Raw genomic sequence first — 20,580 nt, 5'->3', positions numbered from 1 at the left:
CCCCCAGTTTGCAGGGATCTGCTCCCACCAAAGCCACAGTCTCCTGTGAATGCTCTCTGGAGCACAGCAGGGAGGGAGGTTGAGCACACCTCATGAGATGGTGAGGATGTGTGCCTTGGTGGCTGAGGGTGATGATGATTTCAAGCATCTCCATCTATTTTATCCCCACGGGGAGTGTCTGGGTGCTCAGCACTCTTTTTTTTAGAGTGATGACAAGAGTTTGAGGGTCACCAGGGTATCCCAGAGCAGGGCTCTTCCCAAGATCCACATCAGTGCCTTATCTTACAACACAAGTGACCCCATTTTGTTCCCTCTCATGCTCCCAGCCTCTGACCTGACTGTTGGGAAAATATATGCAGCCATGATGATCATGGATTACTACAAGCAGAGCAAGGCCAAGAAGCAGCGGCAGCAGCTGGAGGAGCAGGTGAGTCTCAGCCAGGGCAGGACAGGGACATTCAGATCACCTTCTCTCCTTCTCAGCCCAAACATGCAGCCAGCTGGGGTGAAAACAACAGCTCAGGTTGGTTTGGGGACTACAATGTGTGTCTGTGGTCATCCTCAGTCCCTGACAGGGAGCATGAGCATGGTGCCCTCTTTTTCTGAGTTGTGGGAGCTTGGCTGGGGAAGCACTGGGTGCTCATCCAGGTTTCCTGCAGGCTCAGTTTCTTCCTTTCCCCAATGCAGAAGAATGCCCCCATGTTCCAGCGCATGGAGCCGTCCTCTCTGCCCCAGGAGATCATCTCCAACGCCAAGGCTCTGCCATACCTCCAGCAGGACACCCTCTCGGGCCTGTGAGTGCTGCCTTGCCACTTCCCTGCTCCTGCAGCCCCTCTTTCCTTCTTGGAGCTGGCACTGGGCTGCAGAAAGGGTTAAATTGCTGCTGGGAGCAGGGAGGAATCTCCTGGCACAAAGGTTTTGCAGGATTCCAGGTACATGGTGTGTGTCAGCATCGCCAGCAGCAGCCAGGGTGGGACAAGGGCATGGCCAGGGGTCTGTGGATGCTCCTCCTGCAGGAAGGGTGAAGCTGGACCCCAGGAGCTGTTGAGCAGTGCAGGGGATTCCAGCACCCTGGCTGGTGGGAATGAGTTGATAAGGGTTTCTGTCACTGCCCTTGGGATGTCCCACTGCTGCTGCAGGACTCGGGGCACTGCTGTCCCCTCCTGCCCTGCGGCACCACTTCAGCTCTCCAGGGAACTTGATGCTTGCTCAAACACGGGGTCTCAGCAGCCTGGAGGGGGCAGGCATGGGGCTCCCCAGCTGCAGGAGAGGTGATGCCAGGGTGGTGGGATCACCTCCCTGAAGCTGGGCTGTGTTTGCAGGAGCAGCCGAGGCGGGTACCCCTCGCTGAGCCCGCTCTCGCCACAGGAGATCTTCCAGCTGGCGTGCATGGATCCAGCCCAGGAGCAGTTCCAGGAGCACCAGTCTCTGGTAAAGTCATACACTGCTCCTCTGCAGCCCCAGCATGGATGCTGGTGGGCTTGGGGAGGTGTGGGGAGCGAGCACAGCTCAGGGATGGCAGCAGATCCAAAACGGGACAAATATCCCTGGATGTCCTGGCACTGGGGACACAGCCATGCTTGGACCTGCCCTGACCCGTGGGGCCAGGCAGCACAAGTGCTTTTGGGGTGAGAGCCATGACCAATGTCCTGCAGTAAAATATCCTTCTCTCCACAGGCTATTTTTTCCACTGAGCACTCATGTCAGTGGGTTACCCCGTGCTGAGTGATGGTATCTGATGTTTTCGGATTTCGTGTCCATTTTGTTGTCAGTGGTGCTGTCCCCAGTCCCCCCAGCCAAGCTGTCAAACTGTCTCCAGCAGGAGCAGCCCTCCCTGGCCTCCTGTCTGTCTGTGTGTGTATATATATATATATCTCACATATTTATATATATCACACATCTCTATATATCACACATCTCTCTATGTCTGCGTTCCTGCGCCACCCGGCGCAGTGTGGCACCGCCCTGTGTCCCCAGCCTGTGTCCCCAGGGTCTGCAGCTCTGTGTCACCTGTGTAGGACACAGGCAGGTGTCCCCTGCCTCGGCCACCCCAGCCACGTGGGGAGGGGGCACATCAGACCCCCCTGCCCCCATAAAGTCACCTCCCAGTGACCCCTCCAGAGTCGCTCTGTGCCCGTCTCCTCAACACCGTGAGTGAACATGAACATCCACAGAGTCCCCCAAAATGTGGGAATTAACCAAAGCATTTAAGTGCTGTGGGCAGTGTGTGCTTTTTTAACAGGGATGTGGCCAGGAAGATTTGATTTTTTTGAAAATCCTATCCAGTTGTCCCTTTGGAGTTAAATCCTGAGCAGCCAGGGCGCCCCCAGGCCCAGGCAGGGTTTGCACTATCACTGTAGAGGTGCAAGGGCAGCTGGCCATGAAGCACCACATCAGGGCTCACCTGGGCACTGTGCACTGGAGGGTATTTTTCAGTGGCAATGTGATGAATTCTACTGGCTTGGACTCTGTTTTACATAGGATCATCAAATAGTTTGGGCTGGAAGGGACTTTTTAAAGCTCATCTATTCCCAACCCTCCTGCCATGGGCAGGGATGTCTTCAGCCAGATCAGGTTGCTCAGAGCCCCATCCAACCTGCCCTTGAACACTTCCCGGGAGGGAGAATCCACCACCTCTCTGGGCATCCCGTGCTAGTGTTTTACCACCTGTTCTTGGCCAACTTAAATTCTGCCCCTGGCTGAGCAAGCAGGGCTGTCCCTGCCAAGAGGGCCAAAGCAGCGTGCTGCCCTGCTCCAAGCCCATCCCAAGAGCTTGGCTGTGTGTTTATTTCCAGGAGCCAGAGGTTAGGGAGTTTCAAAGAGTGCAGCCCTCTAACCGTGGCAGCTACCTTCCCGTGGACACTCAGGACCACGCTGTCTCTGGGAGGGCCTCCTCCATGCCTCGTCTCACTGTGGATCCCCAGGTAAAACCAAGCAAAGCCCCCACAGGTGATCAAAGCCTGCCAGATAACACTGGGGCTTCTCTGTGCTGAGCCCTGTGGCATTCCCAGCACCCTGACACCGGAGCTTCTCCCCTTCTTTGGGTGCTGCACAAGCAGGAGAGCTGCTGGTGCCCTACAAGGGGGATGCTGGCAGCAGAAAGCAGCCTGGGGGATCCAGGCTCGTGGGGGAGGTCCAGGATCATGTTGTCCCCCTCCTTTCCTGCAGCCCTGGGCACTGGCTGAGGTTTGAGGAGCCCCAGCCCAGCTGTCAGAGGACCACAGGTGATGAAAAGCCTTCTCTGTCCTTTGCCATCGTCCCAACACGTGCTCTGTCTGTCCAGGGGAGCCCAGGCCACGTCTCACCTCCTCATCTGTCTGCCTGGTTTCTCTGTTGTTCTGTCCTGTGCTCAGCCTCCCCCCAGACACAGATGTTTTTTGGGGTTTGGTGTTTGCTGTGAAGTCTCTGGCTCTGCTGTCTCACCTTGGTGCAGCCACCAGGTCCTGGTGTGGCACTTTGTGAGGGTGTGAAGACAAAGGGAGGCTTTGTCTCGTGGGCTTTCTTGGTCATTCAGCAGCAAAGGAGAGGACGAGAAGGAGGGGATGGGAGCAGGAAAGGTGAGAGGAGATGGAGAACAGCCTGAGGCTGCAGTGGCAGAGAGCTGCTAGAACTAAGCAAAGGAAGCATGGAAGGAGGTGATGTTTTCCCCATAACATGTGAAAACACAGGGTGTGACGAGGGGAGAAGGTAGGAAGGAGAAGCATGGGAGGCAGGAAGAAAAGGAAAGGGAAGATACAACAACAGCATGAGTGGGGAGATAGATAGGGAATGAGTGCAGGGGAAAGGGTTGGGGATGTGGGAATAAAGGAAGAGTAGGGAGGCATGTGGAAAAGTGGTGGCAGCTGTAAAGATGAACCCAGAGCAAAGGGCACTGGGGGACCTCTCTCTGCCAACAATCTTTTCAAGGATTGCTCCTCCTGACCCTGCTTTCCCAGTGGGGAGGGATGCTGGGGAGGCAGCAATGCTGTGTGCCCTCCGTGTCCCCACACGGAGCAGGAGGTGCTGCTGCTCTCCCCCAGCCCCTGGGCTTGGCTCTGCCCGTGCAGCACAGCTCCAGCCCGCTGGGCAAGGGCAGCCCACGAGCTCCAAGGCCAAACCCCCCTTTCCTCCCACCCCTGCTTTGTGCAGAGGTTATCTGGGGGGGCTGTCCTCAGGCTGGCTGCCCTCCACCCCAAATTTCCTCACCCCACAGCGTGGCCATCCCCGTGGCTGGGGGTGAATGGGTCCCACTTGTCCCCCAGCCCTGCCTAGCTCTAATGCTGTCCCCGGCTGGCCGGGGTTGCTTGCAGGTGGTGACAGACACCAGCTCCATGAGGAGATCCTTCTCCACCATCCGGGACAAGCGGCCCAACAGCTCCTGGCTGGATGAGTTCTCCATGGAGCGCAGCAGCGACAACACCTACAAGTCCCGCCGGCGCAGCTACCACTCCTCGCTCCAGCTGTCCGCCCGGCGCCTCAACGCCGACTCAGGTGAGCCCAAAAACACCCCCAAAAACCCCTCCAGAGCTGAGCTGCTGCAGAGGGGTGGTGCTGGGGACTGACCTGATGTGTGTGTCCTGCAGGCCACCGGTCCGAGGGGCACCGCTCGGGCAGGGAGCGGGGCCGGTCCAAAGAGCGCAAGCACCTGCTGTCCCCGGACATCTCCCGCTGCAACTCCGAGGAGAGGAGTCCCCAGGCACAGGAGGAGTCACCAGAGCGGCGGCGCGAGTCACGGTCACCCAGCGAGGGCAGGTCACAGACACCCAGCAGGCAGGTGGGTGACAGGGATCCCTTCCTAAGAGTAAAGAAAAACAGGAAGATAAGCCCCGGTTCTGGGAGGTCTGAATCGTCTCATGTCCTGGTGGTGGCATCTCTGTGTCTCCTGAGCACCCTGCAGAGTATTTAGGGACAGGGGTGGTTGTCATGCTGATCCTCTTGCTGCTATGGCATCCGTTCCCTGCCAAGGTCAGGTGTGCCAGCCTGGAGGTGCCAGTGTTTGAGTGAGCTTGAAGCCACCCATGGAGATGCTACCCATGGAGATGCCACCCATGGCGAGCTGTCAGCTCTTCCTAGGGTGGGTTTGGGAGGGTTTTTTGCTTTTGACCACCAAGAGCATGGAATCAGAGCATCCTAAATTGGAACAGAGCTCGAGGGTCATCGAGTCCAGCTCAGAATCCCACCATGTGCCCAAGAGCATTGTCTGAAAGCATCTTCAGCTCTGTCAGTGTTGGTGCTGTGACCACTTCCTTGGGGAGCATTTTCCAATGCCTGACCACCCTCTGGGTGAAGCACTTTTTCCAAATATCCAACCTAAACCTGCCTTGGCACAGCTTCATGCTGTTCCCTTGGGTCCTGTCACTGGTCACCAGGGACATCAGTGCCTGCCTGTGTGCTTCTCTTTGTGAGGAAGACCACGATGAGGTCCTGAGACAGGGATGGGACAGAATGGCCCTCTCAAGACAGAGGCAGCTTCCACGGGTGTTGTGGTCTTGTGAGGTCCCCAGGATGAGGTGAGAGATGAGACTTTGACTCCATATTCTTAGAAGGCTGATTTATTATATTATTATATTATATTAAAAGAAATTATAACCTAAAACTATACTAAAGAAAGAGAAAAGATACATCAGAAGGCTAAAACAAGAATACATAATAAAAACCCGTGACAGACCAGAGAGTCTGACACAGCTGGACTGGGATTGGTCATAAAGATAAACAATTTACATGCTGCGTAAACAAGTCTCTCAATCACATTCCAAAGCAGCAAAACATGGAGAAGCTGAGGCTTCTCATCTTTGCCAGAAGGAGAAATCCCGGCGAAGAGATTTTTCACAAAATAAAGGCAAAAAAGCTCAGGATGTGGCGAGAGTGTGGTGGTGTTCTCAGGAGTCTCAGGACGAGGGAAGAGACGAGAATCTTGACTCCATGTTTCAGAAGGCTGATTTATTATTTTATTATATATATATTATATTAAAAGAAAATTATATATTAAAACTATACTAAAAGAATAGAAGAAAGGATTTCATCAGAAGGCTAGCTAAGAATAGAAAGGAAAGAAATTACAATAAAATCTTGAGACTGATTTTGAGACAGCCAGACTGTGACTGGCCATTAATTAAAAACAACTGCATGAGACCAATCACAGATGCACCTGTTGCATTCCACAGCAGCAGATAATTATTGTTTACATTTCGTTACTGAGGCCTCTCAGCTTCTAAGAAGAAAAGATCCTAACAAGAGGATTTTTCATAAAAGATGTCTGTGCCAACCGCACACCACACTACACCACACCAAACCACACCACACTACACCCTTCTCATGTCATGGACATATTTTTTTATGAAAAATCCTTTCTTTAGGATTTTTCCTCTTGAGAAGCTGAAAGGCCTCAGGAACAAAATGTAAACAATGGTTATCTGCTGCTGTGGAATGCAACAGGTGGATCTGTGATTGGTCTCTTGCGGTTGTTTGTAATTAATGGCCAAGCACAGTGAGCTGGATTGGACAAAGAGTCCGAGCCACAAACCTTTGTTATCATTCCTTCTGATTCTATTCTTAGCTAGCCTTCTGATGAAATCCTTTCTTCTATTCTTTTAGTACAGTTTTAATATAATATATATAATAAAATAATAAATCAGCCTTCTGAAACATGGCGTCAGATCCTCGTCTCTTCCCTCTTCCTTGGACCCCTGTGAACACGGTCACATGCAGTGTAGTTTGGTATGGTGTGGTGTGGTCTGGACTGGCTTCCACCACAAACACCTGAGAAATCCAGCAACTTCCCACTCCTTCCCAAACTCCTACACTACCCCTACTAGATCTCATTCTGGCCACAACCACAAGATCCGCCCAATTCGGCCTCCACCCATGACTCCCAGCTGCTATAGAAGGACCAACCCCCGTATCCGCCCTACTCCACTCCAGCACAATAGTAGTAGCCAGAATAGTCCGGTGTAGTGTGGTGTGTGGTTTGGTGTGGTGTGGTTTGGTGTGGTGGTACTGTGCCAAGAAGAGCTCAGGGGAGGATGAGGGCAGTCACCTCCTCTGGACCCCCCTGAGCTGAGCTTCACCCTGTGTGTTTCACAACACCAAGGACCAAGCCCACATGACCTGTAGTAGGGACTGCTTTTATCCTGCCCTTCACTTTGGGCGAATTTCCCTTTATTTCCCAAACGCTGACAGATCTGCTTTTCACTTCTCTGGCTCATGAGAAGTGATAAGAAGTTTTTCAGTGGGAAGTGTGGAGTTCCAGGAGATGGCCCAGCTTTGAGAGCACTTCCTGAGTGTGGTGTGGTGTGGGTTGGTGTGATGCGCTGTGGTTTGGTGAGGTGTGCTGTGGTTTGGTGATGTGTGGTGTGGTTTGGTTTGGTGTGGTGTGGTTTGGTGTAGTGTGGTGATCGTTGGTGTGGTTCGGTGTGGCGATGTGTGGTGTGGTGATCGTTGGTGTGGTTTGGTGTGTGGTGCAGCCTGCATTGCCCACGGTGTCGCGCTGCCTTGCAGGGCATGGGCTCCCTGAGCGAAAGCTCCATCCCCTCCATCTCGGACACCAGCACTCCCCGGCGAGGCCGCCGCCAGCTGCCGCCGGTGCCCCCCAAGCCGCGTCCCCTGCTGTCCTACGCCTCCATGCTGCGGCACGCCGGGGACACCTCTCCGCCGGCCGACGAGAGCGAGGGCGGCTCTCCGCTGCTCTCCTCCAGCCTGGATCCCAGCGCGGCCGGCCCGGCGGAACCTTCCAGCTCTCCGGCGGGCAAGCAGAGCCGGCAGTCCACGCCGCAGCGCTACATCTCGGAGCCCTACCTGGCGCTGCACGACGACTCGCACGCCTCAGACTGCGGTGAGGAGGAGACGCTCACCTTCGAGGCGGCCGTGGCCACCAGCCTGGGCCGCTCCAACACCATCGGCTCGGCGCCGCCGCTGCGGCACGGCTGGCAGATGCCCAACGGGCACTACCGGCGGCGGCGGCGAGGCGCGGCGCAAGGCGTCATGTGCGGGGCCAGCATCGACGTGCTCAGCGACACCGAGGAAGACGACAAGTGCTAGAAGCTGCCCCTCTGTCCCCCCGAGCCTCAAACCCGCGCCCCGACCTCGCCTCGGCTGCCCCCCGTCCATCCCGCCCTGCCCTTCTCCGATGCATGCTCTTCGCCGCGCCTGGGAATGAAACTGAAAAACCAAAACCAAACGCAGGGGGAAAAAATAAAAAAACAAAACAAAGCAAAACAAAACAACCAAGCAAACAAAAAAAGCCCCCACCCCAAACCGACCGGAAGGAGAGAAAAAAAACAAAACCACAATGAAAAAGAAAAGGGGGAAAAAAGTCTTTGTGCAAAAAAAAAATTAAAATCTGTTGAGTTTCGGTTATTATTATCATTTTTTTTTTCTGCACAGAGAAGCATTTGATGGGCAGCAGAGCAGCCCGGCCGGGTTGGTGTGCTGGGGGACAAGGGACAGTCCCCCCCCGGCCGCAGCCCCGCTCCCTGCCCCGAGAGGATCCCCGGGAAAGCTCATCCCGAGGGATTTTCTGCTCCCTATGGCCGGAGAGTCCCAGCAAAGGGATGCACGGGACGCACCCCCTTTGCTCTGTCGCTTGGGCTTGTGCTGCTGTGGCTTTGCACTTCCCTCCCGAGGGTCTCATCCTGCCTGGAAAAGGGGCAGGATGCGACCGTGCGGGCAGGGACGAGGGGCTGGGATACACCCAGACAGAGCAGAGCAGCTGTGGCTGCCAGACGGGGCAGAACTGGTTTGTACTGGGGGTGGGGGGCTCAGTGCTGCCGGATGTACCCTGTGTCCCACCGACACATATTTATTTATATACGGAGAACTCTAGGTGTGCCTGTGTGTGTATATAACGGGGTGTGTGTGTGTATATATATTTATATGCTGTATATATAAAGATATACACATACATAGATTTGTTTTAATCACCTGACAATGCTGGCCAGCCCCTTGGGGCTCCTGCTGCCTGCTTTGGTGGGGGCAGGACTGAGCCTCCCCTGGGGGACTGCTGTACAGAGAATTGGGAATGTCACCTTGCTCCCTTCTCCCAGGTGTTTCCAGCGCTGGGAATTGCATTTTCTCTCTCAGAGACGGCTGTGGCGAGGGCTCCTTGGGCAGCTCGGTGCCTGCAGGAGGGGGATGCCCAAGGGATGAGGACAGCGCTGTCCCAGGGAGAAGGCAGTGCCGAGGGGGTGATGGCAAACCTCTCTCTCAGAGGCCTCTTTGCTTGTTTTCCCAGGAAAAGAAGAAATCCATGTCTGCAGGGGAGTGAAGAAGTTGTGAGTGCATGATGTACCTTTAAGATCTTTTCTCCGGGCACAGGCATTGGGGTTTGGCACCAGCCCTGCCTCAGTTTCCCCTGCAGCCATGGCCTGTGCCCTCTCTGGGGGCTGCCATGGGGGGCTGGCTGTGCAAACTCCATGGCCCCGGTGTGGGAGCAGGAGGGTGCCCAAGAGCTGGGGAGACTTTGGGAAGGAGCATTGTCCTGAGCAGGGAGGCTCAGCCCTCCTGCAACCCCTGACAGTGCAGAACAGGGCGACCCTCCAGCTCCAGTCATTAATTAATCTGCTAATTAAGTGCTGTCAGCTCTCAAGGATCCACGCAGTGGGTGCAGTGCTGTGCCCAGGGAGTTCTACTGGTGGCCCGAGGTGATGGGTGGCTCACCCTGGTGACCAGTGCTGTGTTTCTGCTGTGAGCTGTGTCTGGTGTCAGCCCCAGCGTGGTCTGGGGAGCTGGAGGGTGCTGTGCCTTTGGAGCCTCAGGGAAGGGTTTGTCCTGAGGGCTGGAGAATGCTCAGTGTGTTTGGGCCAGGTGTGGTGGCCCTGGGTGGAGATGGGACCTGGGGATGAGCAGGTGAAGGCAGCACAGCCCTCACCCTGCCCTTCCTCCTGCCCACGGCTTTGCTTTGCTGCAGGTTGTTGTGGTCTGGGTCTCTGGGGCTGTTCTCCAGCTGAGCAGCAGCTCTGGCCTGGCTTTGCTTCGGTCCTGGATAGCTCATGCCTTCTCCTGATGGAAGGATGCACCAAGTGCCCTGTTCCTGCATGTGCACACCATGCCCTGACCGCTTTGTGAGCTCCCTGAGGGAGCTCTGCTTTGTGAGAAGCAAATCCCAGTGGCTCTGAAGGCTTCCAGCTCCAGGGCTTGTGCATGGACCAAACCCCCCCTTTCCCATGGCCAAAGTGCCCCCTGTGCCCCTTTTAGAGGGCCCAAAGCTCCTCCTGCCTCCAGCGGCCCCTGATGCTGGGGGACCCCTCTGCTGCTTCCCAAACCTGCCCGGGGATCCAAAAACTCCACAGGCTCAGATCCTGCATATCCCCCTCTGTCTCCATGGGACAAACCCTGTCCCGTGCAGCCCTGGGGAAGGTCCCTGCTGGTGGCTGGGGACACGGGCACCTCCTGTCCCGTTCCAGCCATCCATGAGCCGTTCGTGGCTTCACCCCGAAGCCTGCGGAGCTCTGGGATTTGGGAGAGCCGGGTCTGGCCGGGGACAGGCGAAGGCGATGCCGTACCTGCTCTAAATATAGGTGTCGGTATCGTCTCCTTCTAAATGCGGAAAGGTGTCTGACAATGCGCCGGGCTCTGAGTAAGAGCCCGCGGAGGGGAGGGAGGGTAGGAGGAGGCGGCTTTTTGTGTCTGTGCCTGGCGGGTGGGAGGGAGGCAGCGATGCTCTCCGAGCGGGGGCACCTTCCATGCGGATTTCCAGCTTTTTGGGCGCTTTTCTTTCCCCCAGCCCCGGACATTGGGCCGGCAAGCGGTGCTGGTGCTGGTGGCACAGGATGGGGCACAGCCACCGCCCGAACCGCAGCTCTTTGGCATGTCAGCCCTGTGTTCAGCTAACGTACAGACACTGTGTGCCACACAACACAGCCCCTTTTCGCCCGGAAAGGGCCCGAAACCGCCCCGTTCTTCCTCTCCCGGAGCAGCCACAGCGCTGGGGACAGGCCGGGGACACGGTGGCACCTCCACAGCGCGTCTCTGAAACCAAAAACACCCCCCGGGAGAACCACGGGAGAGCCGAGGGGGGAACCGAACCGGCCCCGAGGCACCACTGCAGCCCGTGCCTTGCTTTTCAAGGCGCTGGACTGGGCTTTGCCGCTGTGCAACCTCTCCTCTGTGGAATTCGGGACATTTCTGCGGCCTCCCGGACACCAGGACTGTGCCACTCGGAGGCAGGATGGGCACGGAGGGATGGATTTCAATCTCTGCCTGCAGGCAGGAGTTCACCAGGGGCGTGCAACTGGTTCCCAGTTGGGCGCTGGGACTGGATTGGAAGCCCTGCACATCTCCTGGGGGGGCTGTGTGAGGAGGGGTGGCAGCCCTGGCACACAGAGCCCAGCTGTGCCATCCTCCTGTCCCCCCAGGCGTGGGGCTGGTGTCTCTCCTGGGGAGGGAGGGTGGGTGAGAGATGCTCTGCCTTCATCCCCCAGGCTCTGGGGTGGGATGTTGTAACATAAAGCTGCTCGTTGGGACCCGAACGGGGAACCGAGCTGACCACCAACAATGTACAACTCCTCAATGTTTTTTGTCAAAAGGAAAGAAAAATAAAACCTTGTTGTAAAGAAGCGCTGCAGGCTTGGTCTCATTGGCACTCCCATGTGCTAGGAGGGCTGTGGGGACTCTGGGTATTGTCATGGACCCCCAAAAATGTCCCCATGGCAGGGAGGGGGAGGCACAGAGCCTGTGCTGGCACTGCCATCATGTGGGGGGCTCTGGAGAAGAGGGGCAGGGAGGATATTTGAGATGTCCTGGGCTAGCTGGGGCTCAGACCTGGCTGATCCAGGTGCTGGGCTCTGTGGGAGCTGGGAGGGCCAGGGCCAGGAGCCTGAGGAGCTGTTGGTGGTGGCACTGCAGCAAAGTGGCCAGGGGAAGCCAAGGGCGTCACGGTGACATGGGCGGCATGGTGTCACTGCAGGAATGGTGTCACTTTGGATGCCCCCCCCGTGCCTTGGGGGCATCCAAAGAGCTTGGCCACCCCTCCATGCCTGCACTCCAGAGATGCCAGGAGGTTGCAGATGCTGTTGCCTGCTCCAAAGCTTGTGGGTGAGTTGTCAAGCAAAGATGCTGAAGTCACATCTTCCTTTTTTTTTTGTTAAAGCATGAAAAGCTCTCCGGCAGCCAGAGGTGAGGCAGCAGCCTGTGGCAGCCTCCAGGCTGAGCTGGGGTGACAGGGATGCTTTGTGGCTTCTCAAGAGCACTCTCCTTCTTTCCCTGTACTGTGCCAAGAAGAGCTCAGGGGAGGATGAGGGCAGTCACCTCCTCTGGACCCCCCTGAGCTGAGCTTCACCCTGTGTGTTTCACAACACCAAGGACCAAGCCCACATGACCTGTGGTAGGGACTGCTTTTATCCTGCCCTTCACTTTGGGCGAATTTCCCTTTATTTCCCAAACGCTGACAGATCTGCTTTTCACTTCTCTGGCTCATGAAGTGATAAGAAGTTTTTTCAGTGGGAAGTGTGGAGTTCCAGGAGATGGCCCAGCTTTGAGAGCACTTCCCGAGGCGATGAATGCAGTGACAGCCCAGCAGTTTTTCCAGGCTGGGAAGTGAGTTCCCATTTTATAGCCAAAAAAGTGATCTGCAGTCCTGACTGTGGGGAGGCTCTGCAGGGTGGTGATGCCACCTTCAGCTCTGAGGCCTTTGCAGCGCTGTTGGAAGCAGTTTGAGGGGAGGATGAACTCCTGTGTGGGCCAGAAGTGCTGCATTAACATTCCTCAAAGTGCTGTTTTAAGTATAAGCTGTCCCAAAAGCTCTGAAAACCTTTGGAGTGCGATGGACATCCCATGGAACCCCACCTTGCATGAGTGGTGGATGCAGCTGCTTGAGTGCATGACCACCTCCAGCACATTTCCCCAAATCCCCTAAAAATATCTGGGGCCGTGGAGAAGACACCCAGAGCAGTGCAGAGGCAGAGCTTCCCCCTCACAAGGGAAACTGGTGCTGCAAAAAGGGGGGCCTTGGCTGTGGGAGAGCCAGAGCTCTGCCTGGCAGGCACAGAGGCTAAAAAAAGCCCCTTGACAAATGGAACAGAAAGGTTAAAATTATCTGTACATCATCTGAATAACAATGGCGATGCAGATTGTACCTGCTTATAATAGCTCCGGGAGACAGGGGATAAATTGGGAACAAAAGTACCCCAGAAACAGATGCGGCTGCCAGAAGTGCTGGGACTGCTCCTCCTTGAGGAGCCACTGGGGGCAGGGCCACCAGAGCCCAAAATCCTGCTCTGGGAGTGCTCCAGGACATTTCCAAGCCCCTGTCCCAGCCCAGGCTCCCATGGGAGCAATCCCAGCCCCCGGTACTGCATGGCCTGGGGGACATGAACAGTCCATGGCACAGCTGCACATCATCACCCCCTAAGCTGGGCCTTCCTTCTGGGAAAAGAAGGATGGATTCCTCATCCTGCTGGATTGTTTTTCTCTGTCTCTGCTCTGCTTTCCCTCCTGCACAGCCAAATGAGAGCCCATGGCTCAGGGTGTGTCTGTAGCTCTGCAGGCACAGCCACTTCTCTAAAGGATTCCTGGATTAGTTTACAGGCAGGATGTCAGCAATTGTGCATCCCTGCAAGGGAAGCCTGGCTCTGGTCCTTTGGTCAAACATCTGCTCACTCCTCCAGCAAAACAAGGGACACTTGGCCGTGAGGCTGCTGCAGCCAAACCCAAACCTCTGGGGGTGCAAAGGACAAGAGGAGAGGGCAGGAACTTGAAATAATGAACCATTTTCTCTTCCTTTTCCCCATCCTAGTGAGGTGTTTCAATTCCATGGGTTCAGGGAGGAGCAGGGCAGGGTTTGCTCCTGCTGGGGGCACAGCTGATAGCTCGGATCTCGGATCAGAGCCGCCTCCTTCCCTTCCCTTTCCTTCCTCTGGTGGCACTTCCAGCACACCGAGGATGTGCGTGGGCTCTGAAGAGGGGCTGGTGCTTACTCACAGCGGCAGCCACGTGGAGCTGCCGGCTCGTGGGCTGCCGGCACTGGCAGTTCCTTGGGACAGCCTTCCCCCGTGCCAGGAGCATCCCCCACAGGTGAGCATCCCCCCGTGCCTGCCTGCAACATTTACCTGTTGTCTTACTATTATCATTATAGTGCAAGGAGTCCATATCACCAGAGTTTCACACCTCCTCGATGTTTTGCACAGGCATCTCCTCTAAGCACTGACTGTTCCTGGTCCTTGCAGCAGCCATCTGACTCCAGATTGCTACCAATCCACTCTTTTATACCACTGTTCTTATTGGCTACAGGTGTGGCCTGTTAAGATCAGGCCTGGTCCTAATCTTTAGCAATTGGTGCAGCTGCAACTCTTCAGGGGATAAGATTACATTCTATACCACATTCATTTACCCATACTGTGTCCCCCTACATCTACCCACTAAGGCCAGAGGTGTGTGTCCAAAAAGGAGACAGAGGAGTCCTGTACATTTATAGGAAAAAAGGGAGAGGTCATGGGTATTTCCCATGGGGTCTCTCAAATTTTCAGAGGACTCAGCTTCCTTTTTATCCCGGTTTCCCTCTCTCTTTCTCCATTGGCTGAGCTACTTGAGAGGTACAGCTTTCCCAAAATGCCTACTGCCTAAGACCCCCCTTCTAATGCACACCTGCCCTTTTCCTTTCCTTGTGTCAACCAGTGGAATTCCTATGGAATTTATGGTTCTTCCCATTGTTCCTTTCACCTCTCTGTATCTAACTTTACTTATCAGCAGACCCACAGCTTGTTTGTAAATACAAATCTCCCTCATTCCATTCATGGAACAGTGGAATCCTTCCCATTCTTTATTTTATCTCTCAGTGCTGGTTTTACCTACCAGCAGACCCAGAGCTTGCTTGTAAAGACAAATCTCCCATTCCTCTCACTCCCACAGGTGAGCATCCCCCTATAGATGAGCACCCAGCTGCCAAACCATCCCATACAAACCCTGCTCCTTTTCCCTGTGTTGCCCACAGGAATTGTCCTCCCTGAAGGGCTGGAACAGCCTGGCCTGGCTCAGCACCTCTATTTTTTGTTCTTCTCATTTGTTTCTGTCTCCTGGCACTGCTCTGCCTTGCTCAAAGGTGTAGCTCTGCACATCTGCGCTGTGTTTGCCAGACACCATGGGGAGCAGGTGAAATCCCATGGAATTTCCTGCAAACTGACCCCTAGCCATGCACAGGAGAGCCAGCTGACTCCCAGGAGGTTTTTTGGGAGCTCTTTTGTGTCACCTTTTGGCTGTATAGGGAGCAAGGGGACAGGCAGGGCTGAGCTCGCCTGCTCTCGCAATCCCATCTCCTGCTGGAGCTCCACTGAGCAGGAAGGAGCCCACTGCTCATTTGACTTTGCTATTTCTGTGTGGATCATTAAAAATAACCCCAAACCAACACAATTCTGGCTTCTAAACGGATGCCAAAACAGCACGGATTGCTCTCCTTCCCCAGCTGGCGCCTCCCTGTCCCCACGGCAGGGTGTCCCTGGCACGGGGCAGTGGGATGCTGGGAGGGCTGCGCGAGTGGGTGGAAACCATTTTGGCTGCAAATCGCCCCAAAGCACGCTCTGTGCTCAGCTCAGAGGCACTGCAGGGCTGAGCTGGCTGTCCCTGGGTGTCCCTGCAGTGTCCCAGTGCACGGATGGAGCTGCCACAGGGACCCTGGCACAGAGGTGACACCCCCAGCAGTGGTGCCAGTGATGCTTGGGGTGCAAGGCAGAGGGATCAGGGACAAGGATGGGTTATCTTCTAAAGCCAGACCTAGGCCAGACACTCTCTCTGCCTCCCACACACCCTCCCCAGGGACTCAGTGAATTTATGGAGCACTCTGCCACAGATGATGTGAGCTTCAGATTGATTTTCGCAGATCCACAGAATCACCGCCATCGTGAATGATGTGAGGAGTTGGGGTTTTTTGGGTATTTTTTTCCTTTCCTAAAGAGGAAGAGCAGAGAAGAAAATAAATCCAGGGTTATATTTCCCAGCAAAGTTTAATCCTATGGCATCAGGGCAAATAAGGGGGGTTTGTGCATCTCTGGGTGAGGGATGCAGTGTGCAGCACCATCAGCCAGAGCCACGAGTCCCTCCCCCTTCCCTTGGCCTCTGAAATGTTGAGAGGGGCCTACAAATACCCTTTATAGTAATTTACTTCAGGGAAATGCAGTCAAGCTTATTTTGGGGGGTTTTTTGTTTGTTTGGGTTTTTTTTTAATTTTTTTGGGTTTTTTTTGTTTCATTTCAGGTTTTTTTGTTTTCGTTTTTAAATTTCATTTCAGTTTTCCCTCACTGATAGAAGGGGGGGCCCCCATTTCCACAGCCATAGGTTTTCCAGCACTTGTCCCAGCCTGACCCCCTCTTCTATATAATAATTCACTTTAGGGAAGTAAATATCCTTTATAATAATTATATCCTTTATAATATTTTACTTCAGGGAAGTGCAATCAAGCTTATTTTCTGGGGTTTTGTGGGTGGGGGTTGGGTGGGGTTTTTTTGGGGTTTTTTGTTTTCTTATAGTTTTGTTTTCATTTTAAAATTTTATTTCATTTTTTCCCTCGCTGATCAAAGGGTGGCCCCCATTTCCACGGCCATAGGTTTTTCCAGCGCTTGTCCCAGCCTGAACCCCTCTTCTTTCTAATAATTTACTTCAGGGCAGTAAATGTCCTTTATAATAATTATATCCTTTATAAAAATTTACTTTGGGGAAGTGCAATCAAGCTTATTTTTTGGTGTTTTTTTTTTTAGTTTTTGGGGGGGTTTTTTGTTTCTTTTAATTTTGTTTGTTTTCATTTTAAAATTTTGTTTCAGTTTTTCCCTCGCTGATCAAAGGGTGGCCCCCATTTCCACAGCCATAGGTTTTCCAGCACTTGTCCCAGCCTGAGCCTCTCTTCTTTATAATAATTTACTCCTTTATAATAATTATATCCTTTATAATAATTTACTTCGGGGAAGTGCAATCAAGCTTATTTTCTGGGGTTTTCTGGGTGGGGTTTTTTTTGGGTTTTTGGTTTCTTTTAGTTTTGTTTTCATTTTTAAATTTTGTTTCAGTTTTTCCCTCGCTGATCAAAGGGTGGCCCCCATTTCCACGGCCATAGGTTTTTCCAGCGCTTGTCCCAGCCTGAGCCCCTCTTCCCCCAGCATGTGACACGGTGCTGGATCAGCGAGTCTCACCTCCCTAAGAGCCAGCAGCTCGTTAGGAACCCAGCGTGAGCTGCTCCGAGGAGCTGTGAACGAGCAGAGAGAGCCGCCCCTGGCCCTGGCAAAGGCTCCTCTCCCACTTCCCTGCAGGAAAAGCTGCAGCATCTCCTGCAGCACAGCCAGGGTGGCATGGGGGGATGAGCAGGGATCCCTGCATCCCCCTCTGTTGGGAAGGATGAAAGCTTGACAAGAAGGTGACACAAGTATGGGTGCTTGGCAGAAGGATTTTTGAGTGTAGAACCTTGTGAAAAGTGCCAATCAATTTTTTTTTTAAATTTTACAAGTAATAAAATGGTTATAAAAATAGCAATGTAATTAGAGTAATAATAATTTGGACTATTTGGATTAGGACAATATGAGACAATAGAAACAAAGAGTTACAGACAGTCCAGGTACCTCTTTATGGGCAAAATAAGCCCCAAAAAGGACCCACGTTAACAGAGGATTAACCCTTAAAAGCAACAGCCTGTTGCACATTCATACACCTCATACATGATGTATAAATTCCATTCAAGCACAGGATTCTGTCTGGGCAGTGTCAGCTTCTTCCTCTGAATCCTGACAGTGTCTTCAGGGCTGATCGAGGCAGGAAGAAGTTCATTTCTGATAATGGAGCAATAAATTATCTTTCTCTGAAGATTTACATGTCCTGTGGCTGCTATCTCGGTGCAAGTCCTTTCTTTAAAAAAAGTATCTTATATAGCATAGTTTTTATTTTAACCTTATGTTATAACCTAAAACTATATTTAACACACTACTTAAGAAAATTAATACAGCATTACTTTCCAACATAACACATATACCGCTTTGCCCAGGGGACGCTTGGCAGAAGGATTTTTGAATGTAGAACCTTGTGGAAAACGCCAATCACTTGTTTTTTAAAATTTTAAAAGTTTAATAGTAATAAAATGGTTATAAAAATGGCAATCTCTCTTTTTTTTTGTTGGTTTTTTTTGGGTTTTTTTTTTTTTTTATTGTTTTCTTTTGGTGGATGCAATAGTCTGGTCAGAGAGAGGGAAAATTAGATAAGATTTCCATGAATCGGTCTGGGAAACTTTAGGGAGTTGGAGAGAAAGAATTTGAAACAAGCTGCACCTGGCATTTGTAACAAGTTGTTTACTCCCAAGGGGTGCCATCTTAATTAGCCAATCATGCGAAATGCATTGATTAAATTACCAGGTCCACCTGTGTCAGACAAGGCTCTAAAAGAAGATGTCTCAATAAACGTGAGAATTTTTGCCCTTTCTGCCTTCTGATTGCTTTTGGAATCCGTGTCGTTTCTGACTCAAAATGAAGGTTTGGGAAGAGGGACGTCTTTCCACCCACTTTTCCAACACAGGAGGGCAGATGGGATTAGCAGTCACATGTGCCAGCACTCTCTCCTTGTCTTGGCCTCTTTTTTCCTTGCACCGGCTCCTCCAGCCTGTGCTAACGACAGCGATTTGGTGTTTGACACGACCTGTGCTGGCTGGCAGGGCTGGTGGGTGCTGCAGAGCCCAGCAGCTCCCAGGGGAAAAACCTTTCTGCACTGTCACCCCTGGCCACAAAGCTGCTGCCCTCAGAAGCTCTGTCTGTCACCCCTTCACAGAATTATCACACAATCACTGGGTTGGAAGAGACTTCCAAGATCATCCAGCCCAACCCAGCCCCAACCCCTCAGCTAAACCCTGGCACCCAGTGCCACATCCAGGCTTTGTTAAACACACCCAGGGATGGGGACTGCACCACCTCCCTGGGCAGCCATCCCAGAACTTTATCACTCTTTCTGTGAAAAACTTTATCCTAATATCCAGCCTGTATTTCCCTTGGTGCAGCTTGAGGCTGTGTGCTGTGGTTCTGTCAGAGCTGCCTGGAGAAAGAGACCAACCTGAGCACAGGCACCTTTCAGGGAGTTACAGAGAGTGATAAGGTCACCCCTGAATCTCCTTTCATCCAGGATAAACACCCCCAGCTCCCTCAGAACCATCCTTTGGAATGGTCAGCCAAAGCAAGAGGGCTGCAGGAAACTTCTGGAGAAAGAGATTTGGTGGATTTGCTGCCTGAATGTTTTGTGTTTCACAGAGCTTCCCCCTGCAGAAATCCTTTATTTTCCCCCCTAGCAGTGGGAGTTCAGGAGGCTTTCAGCCAGGGCTGCTCTTGGTGGGGCTGAGCTGCTGCCCCATTTCCCCCAGGGCTCTCACCTGCCCCCCTGCACCAAGGGACAGAGTTTCAGCCCTATTTTGGCACACAAGTGACTGCAGCTCCAGTGAATTAACTCACTGATGTTGTTACAGGCTATGAGGACAGGTCAGGTTTCAGGCTGGGGAGGAAAAGTGGGTAAGTGCTGTTCTACAATCATCTCCTGGATGAAATCAGGCTGACAAATAGGCTTTTCCCCTCCATATTCTGCCCCATTTCTGTGCTCACAGTGGAGGGGATGGCTCTGCAGCACTGCAGGCATGGGGGAGATGGGAGAATGCTGTCCCACAGCTTGAGGAGAGGCTCCAGCAGCTCCAGGAGGGAATCTGGCTCTTGTCCCAACAACAAAAACTTATTTTAGCTGGGAAATTGCAGGTCAGGAGGGTTAGACAGAGCTCCCAGGCTGAATTTCACAGCCCTGAGTAGAAATGGTTGATTTTGCCAGCGCTGCCATACGGAGAACACGCTGCAGACAGAGAACACTGCATCCCCTGTTTCTGACAAACGCCTGCCAGGACAGCTTGAACAGAAAGCAGGGGCTGAGGCACAGGGAGCTTCTTTGGTGCTTGCAATTCCTGTTTTCCTGTGGGTCAGGATCTCTACAATGCCTGAGCAAAACTGCTGTGCAGGAATGCAGAGCCCCAGGCTGGGTCCTGCAGGGCTGGAAGCTGAGCCCAGCCCTGGGGTCTTGGCTTCCACATCATGCAGAGGATGGCAGAGGTGTTCCCTGAGGAACCTGGGCTGGATAGACCTGGAATTGCCTGGTCCCGATTCCATAAAGCCAAGGTGTGTTGGCATCCACATCATGCAGAGGATGGCAGATGACCCCTAAGGAATCTGGGCTGGATGAACCTGGAATTGCCTGGTTCTGATTCCATAAATCCAAGATGTGCTGGCATCCACATCATGCAGAGGATGGTAGAACCTGGGCTGGATGGACCTGGAGTTGCCTGGTCCTGATTCCATAAAGCCAAGATGTGTTGGCATCCACGTCATGCAGAGGATGGCAGAGGTGTTCCCTTGAGGAACAGACTGGATGGACCTGGAATAGCCTGATCCTGCTTCCATAAAGCCAAGAATCCATGCAATAATGCTGGTGGACAATCCACCAACACCCCCAGCCCAGTGCCAATGCCAAGATCTGCTGCAGAGAGGAGAGAGAGCTCCTTTTTTTGCCAGTGTCACCAAGGAGAGACCCTCCTGGGTATCCCCCTCCTGCTCCTGTTGCATTCCACAGCAGCAGATAATCAATGTTTAAATTTTGTTCCTGAGGCCTCTCAGCTTCTCAGGA

The 20,580-nt window shown here is 53.2% G+C and overlaps 1 protein-coding gene and 1 long non-coding RNA gene across 4 annotated transcripts in view; both read left to right on the top strand.

The window, feature by feature from the left end:
* The window catches only part of CACNA1E (calcium voltage-gated channel subunit alpha1 E), a 151,508-nt gene extending 143,266 nt beyond the window's left edge, over positions 1–8,242 (top strand). For 2 of the 3 annotated variants that reach the window (XM_054286294.1, XM_054286295.1), the window contains exons 44-49: positions 327–427; positions 688–794; positions 1,323–1,431; positions 4,290–4,470; positions 4,563–4,753; positions 7,477–8,242. In XM_054286294.1, the coding sequence (XP_054142269.1) occupies positions 327–427; positions 688–794; positions 1,323–1,431; positions 4,290–4,470; positions 4,563–4,753; positions 7,477–8,016 (1,229 nt within the window). In that variant the 3' untranslated portion in view covers positions 8,017–8,242. Of the gene's footprint in view, positions 1–326; positions 428–687; positions 795–1,322; positions 1,432–2,795; positions 2,925–4,289; positions 4,471–4,562; positions 4,754–7,476 lie in introns of all 3 variants that reach the window. The other variant, XM_054286296.1, reaches the window with a different exon arrangement.
* A 2,941-nt stretch (positions 8,243–11,183) lies between these two features.
* On the top strand, positions 11,184–11,531 carry LOC128943369 (uncharacterized). The gene is made up of 2 exons (XR_008483694.1): positions 11,184–11,341; positions 11,373–11,531. It is a non-coding gene; the product is annotated as an uncharacterized LOC128943369 (long non-coding RNA).
* The last annotated feature ends 9,049 nt before the right edge of the window (positions 11,532–20,580 follow it).

The sequence above is a fragment of the Melozone crissalis genome, unplaced genomic scaffold (assembly GCF_028551555.1).
Source record: "Melozone crissalis strain CALT ecotype California unplaced genomic scaffold, PUWL_Pcris_2 ptg000045l_1, whole genome shotgun sequence".
Lineage (NCBI taxonomy): Eukaryota > Metazoa > Chordata > Aves > Passeriformes > Passerellidae > Melozone > Melozone crissalis.
Note: the sequence above shows the minus strand (reverse complement) of the source record. Positions and strands in the feature narration are given on the sequence as shown.